The following is a 17,739-nucleotide window of genomic DNA, read 5'->3' as shown; positions in this document are numbered from 1 at the left end:
GAAAGCAATGCTGATAACTATAGCAGGATTAAATCCAACCAAAATACAACTCCCAATGATGGTGGTAACGTTAGTAACACAGGCAATGAGTTTGATGCCATTTGGTGTGAGATACACAAGCAGATGTTGATATAGACCAGGAGCACCTGAAAATGACTGAACTGTATAGAAAGGTAAATGTTATGGATAGAAGAAGCACTATAGGTGATTATAGGTGATTTCAACTACTGGGATACATACTGGAAGGAAGCTAAATCACCTTAAGCAGTACATCATGAAAGGGATTAGCAGTACAAAAATGATAAATGTAGTATTAATGTCTGAGAAAATGTCTATAAATGAGGTGACTATTATGCCTCAACTGACTAGAATGCTCATGCAGTTTTGATTTGAGGGATGAAGCATGTAAGAGCTTTCATATAAGAAGAGGCATATATGGAAGAATAAGGCATATGATTCTAATAAAGTGAAAAGGCAACTTGAAGCCTTACAATGAGAAACTACATGGTGAACAAGTCAAAAGTGCATGAGGTATAGGGGATATAATAATAATAAAAAAGCATTGTCTCACTGAATCCCTAGAGTAAGGAGAACAAATATGTCTGATTCTGATATCTAGGTCTCACGAATGCCTACAATCTAAGGTCCCAAGATACTGACCAAGGCAACAAACTCTACCTCTTTGTTTCTGATACTCCTAGCATTCGTGTACAGACATAATAATCTACCTGCATGTTCTTTTTTATATGCTTGTGTGCAGTCTGCATGACACACTTGGATAACTTGCAGATCTCCATTCTTCTTTAGTGCCTTATACATGTAGACATCTTTGCACACATTTGATGGGTCCGACCTGGACAAACACAAAGTGGAAATCGTTCTCTCCTCGTCAACATTTCCGTGATAAAGTCCATTCCCGTCATGAACACAGTTAGATAACACTGTTGTTCTTACACTCACATTATCACCATTCCTCCCTTTACAATTTAGTTTCTCTGACTCTGTGTTAGGTCTCATATGTTCTTGGTCATTTAACTGCCTGACATCATTCAATTTCTCGTGGTACAATTACATTCAACTCTCACTATAGCAAACTTGTAGGAACCACAAGAGCAGCTGGTTATAGTGGATAATTTTGCTATAGTGAATTTCGTTTATGGTAAGTGTTAGCACAGTACTGTAACTATGGAGCAGAGAGTTTTGACAGTTTTCTATAGTGAGTGTCAACTTTGCATCAATAATACACAGCATGTAATCTTCTAATCAAATCAATTTCAGTCTGCCACATTAAATTGGTTATCATTATCCTTTAGCCCAAATTGCTAGCCCATATCATCCTGCATGATCTCTACATCACTTTTATTTTCTACTGTCCTCTGCAGCTTACCTGAGTTGGACTGTTTGAAATTACAATAAAAGCAACTAAGGTTATGAGCGTAATGCATAATACTGTTAATTGCATGCGTATTTTTCTGGCTGGTCTAACTGTTTTGGGAGATTATCAACAATAATTTCTGGGAAGAAAAACCAGTGATCTCCATGTGAGACTAACTAACACACCATAAAGTTGAAAGCCCTTAAAGGGATTCTTTTCATCCCATATAGAATAAGAACCAAAGGGCATTATGATTATTGACTTGGCTAGAGCCCTGTCCCAGTTTAGCAAAAAAATTAGCAACATCAATAAACAAAGATATTAGTCCAATGATTCCAATATCTAATGTACAAATTACACAGCAGTAGCCCAAGGACAGACCTCTACAGCACACTACTGATCACCTGACATCTTGATTCTGCTACTCCATATACTGTTCTTTGATATCTGTTAGCCACTCTCTTATTAATGTTCAAAACTTATTTCATTTAAATCATCTGGCAGGACCTTTACATTTCCTCTATTAACTAACATCTTTTGTAGTTTAGCATCACCAGCAAACAAACACGTCACACCCTTAAACCATCCCTAATAATTCAATGGCAGTGGCCAAAGTACAAAGTCCTGTGTTACAACACTGATCACCTGCCTTCTTCTCAACTTAACCTCGCCATATAATATTCCCTAATGTCTATGCTCCAACCATTTTCTTATCCATGTCATTTGGAATTATGAAATTCCAAATCACATGGAATTCATACATCAATTTATTTAACAGATATCCAAGAGGTATCACCTGTCAAATGGTTCTGCAAAGACCAGCAATATTACAGAGTAGCCATTTCCTTTACCCAACTCAACAATTATTCTAGAGGGTAAATTACTAAGCCAAGACTTCCCATTCACAAATTTGTGTGCTGTGAGTATCCTATTTCTATTTATCCATCCTAATTTATAGCCTTAACCACTATTATGACATACTTATATGTCTACCTATGATGTGCAAATTTCTGTTCTTGTAGTCTACTGATGTAACAGAATAACACTATTTTCCTCTCACATCTGTCGTTCAGTACAGCTGAGACTCATAATTAAATAATCCGGTCAGAAACAATGCCAATTCTCATTTTATTGTAATACATTCATTAGCATATCTAGGCTTTCGGCACCCTTGGCAAATTCTTAGCTATGCGCTATTATTTTTTTTTTAATTTTTTATTATTATTTTTTTTATATGTGACAGTTTCAATAACTGATAAAATAACCTGTCAGCTATTTTATCAACTGTTGATATGGCAACTGTTTCAAACATCATAGCATACTTATGCCTCTGAATGAATTAACTGATATCCCATGTAATTCAATATTGCAAAAAATTCCTATGTCCACTATCACACCATTAAAAAAATGGGTAGCAATGTTATTTCAGAATCCTATTCAAAAAACAAATATACTCTTGTTTACATGTTCAGTTCCACTGGTATAATCAGTGTGAATCAATCTGTTGCTTTAGGTTATTCTCAGAGTTGTTTACGCAATCAACTATACTAATGCCTGTTTTATATATTCATAGCAATCAGGAAGAAAAAAGATATATCTAGTAATGGGTAATAATTTTTCAGAGGAAATTTACTAATATAAAAAACAGACCTTTATAAAGAATAAACCGATTTCATCAAAAAGAGAGAATACAGTAATCTCATTATAACCAAAAAACAATTCTGACAAATAATTTTTATTCTAAATTCAAAAACATAATTTCATACAGTTCTTTGAAAATTCAATAACGTTATTTGAAAAGCTTACGCTGGAGATCTCGATTTTGAAGGTGACCGAGACCGACTACTATCACTGGAACTACTTCGCGGTTTGGAAGAGGAACTAGATGACCGGCTTGCACTTGTACTTCGTGATCTCGAGTGGGACCTCGACCGGGAATTTGACCGGGAACCAGATGGGGAACGGGAAGGTGACCTTCTTTTCAGTCGTTGTTGTCGACTTCCACTTCGCGAATGTGGAGGTGATGCAACTGTTGAAGAAATGGCTGATGAAGCAGCATTTGGTCGTCTCGGTAACCGACTTCCAGTTGCAGTACTATCTCGCTCATCACTATACTGATCACCAGATGGATACCTTTGCTGCTCAAAATGCTGCCTAGTATTGTGGGTACGGAAATGACTCTGGGATCTATTTTCAAAAAATCAATTATTTAAAATTTCATTTCAGTTTTTATTACTACTGTACAATATAAAACTTTAAAGAAAATTATATCAATATGTGTAACTTGCTGACAGATAAGTTTAATTGAAAATGTATTTGTAACAGGCAGTACTAATCAAGACATGCTTCCTGGTCATTTATTAAGTCATTTATGGGCTGTTGGTAAGGTTGTAATAGTGACTGGTGTACACGAATAAACAGAAGGCAACATTTCATGTCATCAGTGTAAAAGCATGCGAGTCATGCTTTGACCATCAAATATGCAGTTTCATAAGAGACTCAGGAAAAAATCTCTCTCTTGGAAGATTTTTTCCTTTCAAAAAAGATTTAATGATTTCTTCAAAAACTGTTTATATGGCATAAACAGAATAACAGCTTTTAATTCCACAAAATAAAGCCTTTGCTTACAATAGATATTTTTCAAAACAATAAACTATTACCACCATTAAATGATTGAAGAAGGTTTTTTTGGTGACCTCAAAAAGTTTAAAACACAGACCACATTCCATATCATTTTTAAGCGTATAATGAAACAATGTTGTTTCATTATCACTTAGCAGGATAACAGGGGCAACAAACTATACCAGCTGGAATATGCATAATAGCAGCCTCTGCAATGCGTTACTGTACAATCCTATCATCCTTCTAGCTTCACTTGTATGTTAAGTTCACTGACATGTCACATCCTAGTAAACCTGCTTATTCATAACCTAATTAATGCTCTGATAAACCTGCTGATGTATAATACAATGAAAACCCAAAACTGAATGTCCAATATATTTGGTAAATAAATTGACAAACCCATTTTCCTCTCCAGTCATACTGCGAGCACCATCAGTAGTTACTGATACAATTTTGGAGGGATCTATATTTCTTTCAGCAAGTGCATTTACAACTGCGTTGCAAATATCTATTCCTTTTGTTGTTGTTGCTAATGATGTTAAACTTATGACTTCTTCTTTGATGTTATTCCCAACACAATAACGAATAAAAATTGCTAAACGAGCTGATCCAGTTATGTACTCTCATCAAGACAAAGAGAAATTAAACCAGAAGATTTTATATCTGTTTTTTGCTGATGAGTTATATTTTTAGTCATTTCTATGATTCTATCTTTCACCATGTTTCTAACCAAAGGCATATTTTTTATTCTTTGAATAATTGTTTTCAAAATCTTCAAAGAGAACTGGTGTGCATTTTAACGATGCTTCTTTTATATATCCCCATCACTAAAAGGTTTCCCATGTTTAGCAATTACATTTGAGGCAAAAAAAATAGCAGCACGAATATTTGAACGACTGCTGATAAATTTCATTAGGGTTGTTGACTGGATATTCCTATTTTTAATTGCCCGAGCAATAAATTCTTTCTGTTCGTCTTTGCTTGTCTCAAGGAGCGATTTATGGTTTGTCTCATAATACTGTTTTATTGATGACGTTCTGCACAACTGTCCCAGAACATAAAATGCATATTGCTTTATTGTCTTTATTAATTATGCCAAACTCTTCAGTCCACCAGCTTTGGAACTCTCTGCTGGTTGACTGTGATAATTTTCGTTTTTTTATTTTCGCCAGCCATGTTAGGTAGAATTGTAACAAAATAATTCACAACTTAAAGCAAATGCACTGTTTATAGTTCCAAAAAAATCAACATTTTATTATATGCCTAAATTAAATTATCTTTATAATTCTCATTTACAGTAGCAAAAACAAAACAGTGCACATACGCAACAATAATGCACTTGCCGCTGCTTGTTTCTGCCTACTTGCGGATGTGCAATGCGAAATGCATAATAAACGCACATGTGATTAGAAAAGGGAAAAGTCAGGGAATCCTAAGGATCAGTCGTTCTCAATTCTTTTTCTATAGAATGTATTATTATTTATTCTTACTATATTAGAGGGCTCAGTCCCAACAAACTTACTCATAAATACCGTTCCCATTTTTTTTAAAGTTCATACATTAAACTAACATAACTATTAATATTATATAAATTAAGTGGATATTAAATCCAACATTATTTCAAAGCCAACTACAGTGACTATAGAATTTTTGTGGGAAATTTGGCGAGTGTATTCCCTGTAAGATCTCTGGTCAAATTTCACAAGAAACGTCTATAGTTTCTGTAGTCGCTTTTGAAATAATGTCATCATCATCATCATCAAATTCCTGCCATGTACCCTCAAGGGGTGTACAGGATATGACAGTACTACATGAAAAAACTACATCATTACTAACTTCCTATCTACAATTTTCCTCCAAATCAGTCTGTTACTTGTCAAGACTCCAACATTATCAGATCTTATATTTCTATCGTCTAAGGCACTTTGTACCGTATCAATCCACCTATATCTTGGTCTTCCTCTGGGTCGTTTTCCTGCCAACCTGGCAGAGAACACTTGTTTTGCTAATCTTTCCTCTCCCATTCTATTTAAGTGACCATACCATCTGAGATTAGCTCTGCTAACGCATTCCTGGATGCTGACAATGTCAAGTTCTTTCCTAATATCCTCATTTTTAATATGATATTGCCATTGATGCCATCTGTTCACGCCTCTAATCTTTCTCAGGACTCTCATATCTGCGGTCTCTAGTCTTTGGTCAAGTGTTTTACTTCTGACCCAGCTCTCAGATCCATAAGTTAAAATTGGTTTGAACACAGTCTTGTATACAGCTAATTTAGTGTTCCGACTAATTTCTTTCTTATTCCATATGAATTTATTCAATTGACTTCCCACGATACCAGCTTTGCTGATTCTGTTGTCTATTTCTATATTTAGTTTACCATCTTCAGTAAAAATTGTGCCTAAGTAGCTGAAATGTTTTACTTGTTCCACAGGTTCTCCATTCACAACACAGTTGACATTTTCAATGATTCTGCCTATTTTCATTGTCTTTGTCTTTTTATTGCTGACCTTCATACCATATCTATTACAACAGCTATTCAATTTAGTCAGAGAATCTTGCAGACTTGTAGCGGATTTATTTAGAAGTATAACATCATCCGCATAAAGCAAAGAGCTGACATTAACATCTCCAATTTTGATATCAGGTTTAACACCACATTCCTTCATAATGTGATCCATATAGATAATGAATAACAGAGGGGATAATGTACATCCTTGTCTCACACCAGATTTAACATTAAACCATCTTCCTGTACTTCCTTCAATTCTAACTGCTGACTCACAACTCAAATAAAGACTAAGTATTGCTTGATATAATGCCCCATTGACACCATATAACTGCAGCGTATTGAATAGCTTCTCTCTTGGCACCTTGTCATATGCCTTTTCCAAATCGACAAAACTTAAATACAGATCTTTGTTATATTCCCATGCTTTCTCGACTATTTGTCGTAAAGTGAAGATCTGATCCTGACAGCCTCTATTTGGCCTGAATCCAGCTTGTTCTTCACCAAGCTTTTCTTCCACAATTCTTCTCAACCGTTTCTCAAGTATACTTGCATAGATCGTGCCAGGAACACTCAGTAGGGAAATACCTCTGTAATTCTCACATTCAGTTTTATTTCCCTTTTTATATACGGGTACTATGAGAGCTCTACTCCAATCATTGGGAATTCGTCCCTCTTTCCAGGCTTTCTGAACTATGCAGTGCAGCCACTGTAAGACTCTTATACCACCATACTTCAGCATTTCTGGTCGAATATCATCTACTCCTGCTGCCCTTCCACACTTCAAGCCTTTGATGGCTTTTTCCACTTCAAGCATGGATACGTATTCCTGACTGCATGCCTGGTCAGTATTTTTTATCACTGTGCTGTCATCACTGCTTGTTTCATTTAGCAGTTTTTCAAAGTAATTACTCCATACTTCGAGGATATCTTTTTCTCCTGTTTTCATTTCACCTTTATCATCTCTAAATCCTTTTACAGCACTCTTTCCTCCATTCCTAAGCTTCTTCAACAACCTCCAGAATATTTTGCCACCTTCTTGATATTTATTTTCTATATTCTTGCCAAAGTCCTCCCATGACTTTTGTTTAGCTAGTTTTACACACTGTTTAGCTTTCTTACATTTGTCTCTGTATTCTGTAAGAGTAAAAGCTGACTTATTTGCCAGGAACTTTTGATATGCTTTCTTCTTTTCCTTCACTGCCTCTTTAACTTCCTGTGTCCACCAGGGAGTTCTGATTTTTTTATCTTTGCACACAACCTAACCACATGCCTCTCTGGCAGAATCAATCAATGTTTCCTTCAGAGTTTGCCACTGAATCTCCAAGGTTTGATTCCTCTTCTCAAACTCTTTCATTTTCTTTTCAATAATATTTCTGTATTTTAGTCTACAGTTTACATCTGAGAGCTGCTCAACTTTTATTCGCTTTAAAACTTTCTTACATGTTATTCTTTTCAATATGAAATTCAATTTTATCCTGCTCAAGACTAAATAGTGATCACTTCCTATTTCAAATCCTCTGTACACTCTGGTGTCCTGCACCAGGGAGAAAACATCACTATCAACAATAACATAGTCAATGAGACTTTTCTTATTCCTAGCCTCTTCTCTCCATGTGAATTTGTGCACATTTTTATGTTGGAACATGGTGTTAGTAATAACCAGTCCATGTCCTGAGCAGAAATCCAACAGATATTTGCCATTATTATTAGCTTTGCTCTTTTCTCCAAATTTTCCCAAAATATTTTTGTATGTCTCACACTCATTTCCTACTCTACTATTTAGATCCCCAACAAGGACCAACTTTTCCTTTTTCATTGTGTCAGTTGCTTTTTCTAAAGCCTCAAAAAATTCCTCCACTTCTACCTTAGTAGAACCTTCTGTGGGACCATAGGCACAAATAAGTCTCATTGTCCAGTTCCCCATTCTCATATTTGCCCACATTACTCTACTTGAGACTGACTGCCATTCAAGAAGATTAGCCTCGTATTTTGTGTTGAATACTATGGCTACTCCTTCTTTTCCTTGATTGTTATTGCCTGAATATAACATTTTGTATTTATTGCTCAGAAAGATCTCACCAGTTTTGGTCTTTTTTGTTTCAGTCACCCCTATTATGTCGATCTGGTACTTATCTAATTCCTCAGCTAGCTCCATTTCTTTGCCATTCAGGCTTCTTACGTTGATAGTACCGATCTTTAACTCTGGTGATGTTGAGTTGGGGTTTGTTTTCAGATTTGTTCCAGTAGCTGACTTTTCGCTGTTCGCCCTGGTTCCCTGGCGAAAACAACGGGGGCCTTGTTTAACCGGGCGACGCCCCAGCCGGCATGAAATTTTGTCATATTGTACCATCATTTTTTATTTTGGTTTAACCAATAAGAATACAATTTGGTCGGCTAAATCCCAAATTGCCAGCCCATCCTCGTTCGTTCAGTATCAAAGTAGATACCCAACAGGGTGCACCACGAGAAGGTGAGGATTGGACATTAGGTCAGAAGCCCTGGTCGGTTCTCCGTATTCCTTTAAAGGCTATGTGGAGGTTTCCTCTCAGTTATACAGCTTTGACCCTTAAGCACCATTGTCGATGTGAAGTCTTTTGGCTATTTATTTTAGTAAATAAGTATTAATAATTAATTATGGCATAATAATAAAGAGTATTAATACACTTAATGTATACGGTGTACCATCTCAACAAATATAAAAGTATGTTTAAATTAGTTATCAATCGCAGAACTAATGCTACAATGTTGTAGTTTCCTCCGGCCAACATCATTAAATTAACTTCTGGTAAGTTTCATTGACATATCCCATTCTGATCACCAAAAATTTATAATATTATTCAGTATTAAAATTGATTATTGCATTATTAAATTGATTTTAATGACGGTTTGAAAAAAAAAAGAAAAAAAAAAACGACAGTGAGAAAAATATTTATGCATGTAACGCACCACAGAAGTCAGCAGAGCAGGGGAAGCAACAGAAGGATGTTGACTTGTTGGCGAACTTACTGTCAAATATAACTTGCCCTCGCGTATAACTGGCACCCCTGATTTCACTTTATAAAAAGACATTAAAAAGTTTTGCACATATACCTCCCACACAAAAAACAACACGCTCTCTCCAACAGCTATTATATACTGTAGATGCAAGAAAAGAAAAAAAAAGTTTTATTGTATCCCTGAATAAGGTACAGAGACTTTTGCAGTCTGTGTAATATATTTCTCAACAAATAGTGCAATTAGAGACAGCTGGAATAAAAATGGTGCCTAACTAATGAATCACATGTACCCCTCTCACAGAAACTACACTGCATAGGCAAGAAAAACCATATGTTGCACCGGAAACACAGTATCTAACTAAAACTATTGTCCAATTTTTCAGTTACATGAAATAAGTGTTCGTTTGATTGCATTTGAAATTCTCGATGTCATTATGACAGATCACAGAGGCTAACTTAAAATAAAATTCTACCACGAATTGAAACATGCCATATAATGCTTGTGCGAGTTCTCCTTCCAGCTCAAATGCAAATAAGGCAATAAAAACCAATCATGGATTGAAACTTTGTGTGAGTTGAGCCCGCCAGTAATGAGAAGTTAAACGGAACGATAAACGACACCCCGTCATGAAGTCTTAAAACTAAGAAATATATAATGAATGTTGTTGTGACAGTTGCAGATGTAATTAGGAATTCGGTTGAAGGGAATTAGCATTTCAACTCAAAAATTGTCGGTTCCATTTGTCTTTGGGTTGCGTGATCTTTTGTTAATACTGCACCAATCAAATTCATGTCTTCATAGCTGCTCTCTCCTGTAAAACAAAATTTAACTTGTACGTATTGCAACAATTAAAAAAAAAAAAGGCTTAATAATTTATAAGCGTATAAAAGGATATCACATGGAAATTGTTGACATGCCAGCAAAATTCTCGGGCGTGACATAGGTTTGCCACCACTGTCGTAGGGGATGAGTTTTACATCAGGACAAATACCAAGAATAGCGATCCTAGCTTTATCCACCTTTACTACGAGTTGCCCGGTATTGCACCATCCAGGTGTTTGCTCACGCTTGGACTCGCCGAACTTTCAGGATGAAACTCTTTGATTTATTTATATCTTAGAGTTTTCTTATTCAACTTTGAAATAATGTGGGATTAAATATCCCCTTAATTTAAATAAAAAGAAACATGTTAATATGTTTCTAACAATGTTCACTCCTATTCATGGCTATTCCCATGACACTACACTCCATTCCTCTTCATCATTTACAAAATCATATACAGGAAAACCTTGGTTAACGCGAATTCGATATGCACAATAATCAGTCAGCACAATTGAGTAAAATTATACTATTTCCAGCTTTAAATGAGTGAATAATCAGTTAACGCAATTTTTTTACGGTATGCAACATTTTTTGTCACCAATCTGCAGCGAGTGGTAAAAATGGCAGTCATTAAGAAACATGAAAGTGGTACTAGTAATACAATGATTGTGTGAGACCTGCGATACAGAGAGTCTACAGTTTAGACTATAATAAATAAGAGCAAAGAATACAAAGAACAAGGAAAAGTTGCTACTGCTTCTTTAATCATGCGAAATAGAAGCCATTTAATGATAGAGATGGAGCACCTATCACTCTGGATTGAGGATTATAACCAAAAAAGAATACCTCTTAGTAAGGGAATATTCAGGCAAAGGCTCTCAATATTTTTACCTCATTGAAAGAAACCAAATTTCAAGAGGAACATGAAAGCTTTACTGTGAGTTTAGGATGGTTTAACCATTTTAAAAATCCAACTGAACAGCATAATGTAAGAATCACTGAAGAATCTACTAGTGCTGATAAAGATTCTGCAGCCGAGATTCCTGAAGAATTGCGAAGGATATTTCAGGAGGGTGATTATGACGATTGGCAAATATTCAACATCAACGAAATTGGTCTCTTTTGGAAGCATATGCCAACAAAAACTTTCCTAGCTAAAACTGAAGCATCTCAAACAGGATACAAAGTATCTAAAGATCGATTTATGCTTTTATTAGGAGGCAATGCAGAAGGCGACTTTAAACTCAAGCCTATGTTAGTTTATCATCATCATCAAATTCCTGCCATGTACCCTCAAGGGGTGTACAGGATATGATAGTACTACATGAAAAATTTACATCATTAACTTCCTATCTACAATTTTCCTCCAATTCAGTCTGTTACCTGTCAAGACTCCAACATTATCAGATCTTATATTTCTATCTTCTAAGGCACTTTTCACTGCATCAATCCACCTACATCTTGGTCTTACTCTGGGTCTTTTATCTACCACCCTGGCAGAGAACAATTGTTTTGCTAATCTTTCATTGCCCATTCTGTTTAAATGACCATACCACTTGAGATTAGCTCTGCTAATGCATTCCTGGATGCCGACAACGTCGAGTTTTTCCTAATATTCTCGATTTTAATATGATATTGCCATTGATGCCATCTGTTCATGTCCATAATCTTTCTTAGGACTCTCATGTCTGCAGTCTCTAGTCTTTGGTCAAGTGTTTTACTTCTAACCCAGCTATCTATCCATAAGTTAAAATTGGTTTGAACACTGTCTTGTATACAGCTGTTTTGACTAATTTCTATCTTATTCTATATAAATTTATTCAGCTGACTTCCTACCATACCAGCTTTGTTGATTCTGTTGTCTATTTCACTATTTAATTTACCATCTTCACTAAAAATAGTGCCAAGTAGCTGAAATGTTTCACTTGTTCTGTAGGTCCTCCATTAACAATGCAGTTGATATTTAAAATGCTTCTGCCTATTTTCGTTGTCTTTTTCTTATTATTGCTGACCTTCATACCATATCTGTTACAACAGTTATTCAATTTAGTCAGGGAATCTTGCAGACGTCTAGCGGATTTATTTAGAAGTATAACATCAACCACATAAAGCAAAGAGCTGACATTAACATCTCCAATTTTGATATCAGGTTTAATACCATTTTCCTTCATAATGTGATCCACATAGATAATGAATAACAGAGGGGATAATATACATCCTTGTCTGACACCAGATTTAACATTGAACCATCTTCCTGTACATCCTTCAATTCTAACTGCTGACTTACAACTCAAATAAAGACTAAGTGCTGCTTGATATAATGGCCCATTGACACCATACAACTGTAGTATATTGAATAGCTTCTCTCTTGGCAACCTTATCATATGCCTTTTCTAGATCTACAAAACTTAAATACAGATCTTTGTTATATTCCCTTGATTTCTCAACTATTTGTCGTAAAGTGAACATCTAATCCTGACAGCCTCTGTTTGGCCTGAATCCAGCTTGTTCTTCAACATTCCTTCTGAGCCGTTTCTCAACTGTACTTGCGTAAATCTTACCAGGAACACTCAGTAGACAAATACTTCTGTAATTCTCACATTCACATTTTATTTGTCTTTTTATGTATGGTTACTATGAGACCTCTACTCATTCATACGGAATTCGTCTCTCTCTGTTCAGGCCTTCTGAAATATGCAGTGCAGTCACTGTAAGAATTTTATACATTCATACTTCAGCATTTCTATTCAAATATCATCTACTCCTACTGCCTTTCCATATTCCAGGCCTTTCATGGCTTTTTCTACTTCAATATGGATGTGTAATCTTGACCGCATGCCTGTTGAGTGTTTTTTTTTTTTACCACTGTGCTATCACTGCTCGTTTCATTTAGCAATTTTTTGAAGTAATTACTCCATACTTCAAGGATATCTTTTTCTCCAGTTTTTATGTTACCTTTATCATCTCTAATTCCTTTTACAGCATCTTTCCTCCATTTCTGAGCGTCTTCAATAACCTCCAGAATATCTTGCCACCTTCTTGATATTTATTTTCTATGTTCTTACCAAAGTCTTCCCATGACTTTTGTTTAGCTTTCTTACATTTGTCTCTGTATTCTCTAAAAGCACAAGTAATGTTTGATATGCTTTCTTCTTTTCCTCAACTGCCTCTTTAATTTCCTGTGTCCACCATGGAGTTCTGATTTTTCTATCCTTGCAGACAACCTCAGCACATTCCTGACATATCGCTCTCATCTCAATTTTGTCAAAAGTAATAGAGAATCTCATAAACAGCAAACTTCTTAAACACCTGGAAAAAATACCATCTAATTAGTGACCATATGCGATTTCACAATTTAGATCCACAGGAGATCTCCTGATTTACATTGCTTACCTCAGGGCTTATTCCATGGAAAGGTTTGCAGAAACCTGTGCACTTGACATCTCTAAGGCTTTTGATAGGATCACCAAGGAGTGCCCAAATTACCATCATATGGGAATTTGTTGGGCAATCCTCCTTGTGTAATTGGACTGCCAGTTTTCTCTCAGATTTTCCTGTTAATGCAGGCGTTTCTCAGGACTCAGTTATTTCACCCACTCACATCTTGAATTATATAAATGACCTCCTCTCATTGACTGCAAACTGTATTCATAGTTTTACTGGTGACAGCACCTCCAGTCATCCTACTCATACGACAAGCCTCGCAGTGAACAAACATCTCAAGCTTCCAATTCATCTGTAATAAGTGCCCTGACGGATCTCTGAAGTATCCTTCATTCTGATGAAAACAACCTGGTCACTTTCAATGCTTCCAAAACAGTTTTGCTCACAAAAAAGCCTCAGATCTTTTCCACTTACTTTTGATAATGTTCAGCTCAATAGACAAGAGCAAATCTCTCTTCTCAGACTGACTTTTACTCCTAACTTTTCCTGGATAATTATCACTTCCAAAAAAACTTGGTTTCGTTTTCCACTCAAGACAGCAATTCAACTCTGACCAGTTACTTATTTCCTTTACATACATAAATACCAAATTTGGCCCATCTTGGAAAACTGCTCTCATGTTTGAGGTTGGGCACCTAGACTTCCCTAAAAATTCTTAATGCTGTTCAGAAAAGTGCAGTTGATTAATGACACATCTCATACAGACTCGCCTCAGCCACTGTTTTATAAAAGCTCAGTTTCTGCATTGTGTCTCATAGAGATATTTCCATGATTGCTGTTCAGCAGAACTAGTATTCATCATGCCTCCCATTTCTGCCAGATCTATAGGAACTCACCGAGCCCACTGCTACTCCCAGTCAACTTTCATTCCATCCACCAAGGGCTAAAAAGATGTTTTGTATTTGGTTGAGTTCTGTGAAATACAGTGTTATCAGAGCAAATTATTATTATTAAGAAATGCCACAAGAGAAATGAAGAGGCTGGGCATCCGGATTTTGGGAATTTGCGAGACAAGATGGCCAGGATCTGGGAAGTGTCAACAAGATAATATGACAATGTATTACTCTGGGAATGATGAGAACAAACATCGACATGGTGTAGCTGTAATAGTAGATGAAAAAATCAATAAATCAGTAATAAATTGGATTCCATTTTCTGAAAGGATAATGCTGTTACAACTTAAGGGAAACCCCGTTAACATAAATATCATCCAATCTTATGCACCCACAGCGACACCTCCAGAGAGTCCAAAGACTCATCGAGGGAAAGTGTGCCAACAGCATCAAACGATTGATCCCCTTCCAACTACTATTTGTTTTATGGTGCTATACTGTGGTGAGATGAAGCGACTGTTGATGGATGTATTTATTTACCTATGTGTGGGGAGAGGGGGTTTTCTATGGACAGTATAGGCCAAAAATCCATCTGGTTGTGTTGTAATATCCAGGATGTCTAAGAAGGACAGCCTTTGTTGTCTTCTATTTCTGTGGTGAACTGGATCCTTAGAAGTTCAAATGGGAAAGGAAAGCATTTAAGGTATCCAAAGCAATGCAGCAGAATGGCAAACACATAATCTATATAGCACAGCCCAATAATAGGTTACAAATGCCTGCATTAAAAGTTTGTTAGGGGGGGGGGGGTCATGGCTGTGCTTTATATTTCTTTGTAGAATTTTTCTTGCAAAATGAAATAGCTAACAGTTCATAGTGAACTGAAACAGGATTAAGATATTGGGAGATTCTGCCTGAATTTCAAAACTGTGTCTTTAAGTGGTATGTTCGTGAATAAGGAGATGTCGAAATTAACTAGTCTGTGTTGAGGAGTGTGAGGTCTTGTATAAAGGACTTAAATAGGATGGGTTTTTTAAATATGAAAATATGCTGCCAGTAATATGAGAGAGCACACTGGCTAAATGAATGGCTAGTTCGTAGGTGTGAGTCTATACCATCTGCAACTGGGCATATCAAAGAAGTCTGCTGCAGCCCGCACGAACTATTCCAACCTGAATAAATTTTGTTGCATCAAACAATTGTGATTGTCTGTGAAAATACTAGTGGTGGTGGGCAGTAGATGGCATTGGTGTAGATGATGTGGTTTGCTGTATGGATTGAGTGGTGGGGACATAAAGTTGGAGAGTAGGTGTCCTCCCTCGATGAGTCTTTGGACTCCTTGGAGATGTCACATAATAACAATAATAATAATAAATAAAACCCTCACTGTCTCATATTGAAAATCCAAATCTGCAGATAATTGTCCCAACGGCTAAGAACACTGAATCAAAGCCAACAGGTGGAGCAGTTACAGTACTTTAGGCCTTCGTGTATTTCCCCTGTTCCATGTACTGAAGTATGCCTGCATGTACATGGCTTGACAAATTAATATTTGTTCATTAATATTTGTCAAAAATCTGTTCACCATAAGAATCCTAATTGAAAAGGAAAGGGTGTCCTACTTGAAACGGCCCATAGGCCGTCTCAAGTAGGACTCCCTTTCCTGTACACAATCATAATAATGACCTGTCCTTTCATAACTGTGATTCTCTGGCAAGCTGCCATTCATTACATAATTTCACAAAATATTACTATCATATACTTGACAATATATTTGTTGTAGCACATTAAAGATAGTATGCTGAACATTAAATTAACATACATACATACATAAAGTAACTCACTAGGAGTTCCATGAAGTGATTATTAATTGCACATATATTTCCTTAAAGTCAAAAAAGATTTTGTTTAGAAAGGATTTTTTTTTTAAATAATTAAATAAAGAATATTCCATTTTGTCTAGTCTGCAGCTACTCGCCAGCTGACAAAATTTACTCACCACATGCAAGTGTGTTTCTTCAGCCCTGATTATAAATATATAATAAATATAGTTATGAATATGTCATTTTTTTGTTATATCAATTCCCCTTAATTTTTATTGTTATTTCTATTTTTATTTTTTGTTATTATTCAAGTTTAGAAAGTGGAATGGTACTTGCCTCTCTGTTCCATCTTGATAGGTTGTTCCTGCTGCACCACGAGCATACCTATCACGTGACTTCCCTCGACCCTGATAATTGTCTTCATCGTGGTATCCTATGCCCATAGGCCGTCTCAAGTAGGACTCCCTTTCCTGTACACGATCATAATAATGACCTGTCCTTTCATAACTGCGATCCTCTGGCAAGCTGCCGTTCATCATAAAATTTCACAAAATATTACTATTATATACTTGACAATATATTTGTTGTAACACATTAAAGATAGTATGCTAAACCTTAAGTAAACATACATATGTATCAAGATTATATTAATGTAATGAGAACAGATTTCGAACAAGAATATGGTACCTTACACATTTTGCTATGTATTGTACCTCCTAAATAACTTATGCCATTTTAGCAAGAATAATGTAATTTTGGCTTTTAATTGTGCTCGTAAATGTTGTTGCGAGAATCCTTAAAAGTCAAGAATTTGAACTAACATTTAGTAAACAACAAAAAGTTCTTTAGAAACTCACGTCATTTTGGCAAGCAACTCCATTACCATCTGAAATTTAAATTTTGTTCTATTCAACCATGGTACATACAATAAAAAAGAATCCTTCAACTATAACACATCAGTTTGGTTTACAAGGTTGTTCTGTAAAACTGTGCAGATCCTTCAATATAACAATATTGCATTGGAGGGAAATGCAGTTTTATATATAGTTTGAAAGCATGAATAATAAAAAGACGTCTGCTCACAAAAAAATGACTTTCTTAACTGATAAGACCAGAATGATTTCAAAAAAGTCCTTCTACATAAAGATAAAAACTGCACATTAGAACGTCTTAATATAAAGATTTCACATCAAGCCAGCACAAACTAATTTTATATAAGGATAGGTTTAAGTACATTTTACATTAGGTATAATGCATCCATTAGATTTTTATTTTGTTTTATATATGTATATACACAGAAATAACTCTGCT

General features: G+C 35.7%; 1 protein-coding gene across 1 annotated transcript in view; it reads right to left on the bottom strand.

The window, feature by feature from the left end:
- Positions 1-17,739, bottom strand: part of spen (spen family transcriptional repressor split ends) — a 570,588-nt gene that overhangs the window by 329,938 nt on the left and 222,911 nt on the right. The window contains exons 3-4 of the mRNA XM_090393943.1: positions 16,765-16,953; positions 3,182-3,562 (exon numbers count right to left, since the gene is read on the bottom strand). Coding sequence (XP_090250069.1) covers positions 3,182-3,562; positions 16,765-16,953 — 570 coding nt within the window. The remainder of the gene's footprint in view (positions 1-3,181; positions 3,563-16,764; positions 16,954-17,739) is intronic.

Source organism: Typopeltis vanoorti, chromosome 6 (genome assembly GCF_054136105.1).
Source record: "Typopeltis vanoorti isolate ZY-2024b chromosome 6, IOZ_Tvanoo_1.0, whole genome shotgun sequence".
In the NCBI taxonomy this organism is placed as follows: domain Eukaryota; kingdom Metazoa; phylum Arthropoda; class Arachnida; order Uropygi; family Thelyphonidae; genus Typopeltis; species Typopeltis vanoorti.
The sequence above is the reverse complement of the archived record's forward strand: the minus strand, read 5'-3'. Positions and strand labels throughout refer to the sequence as shown.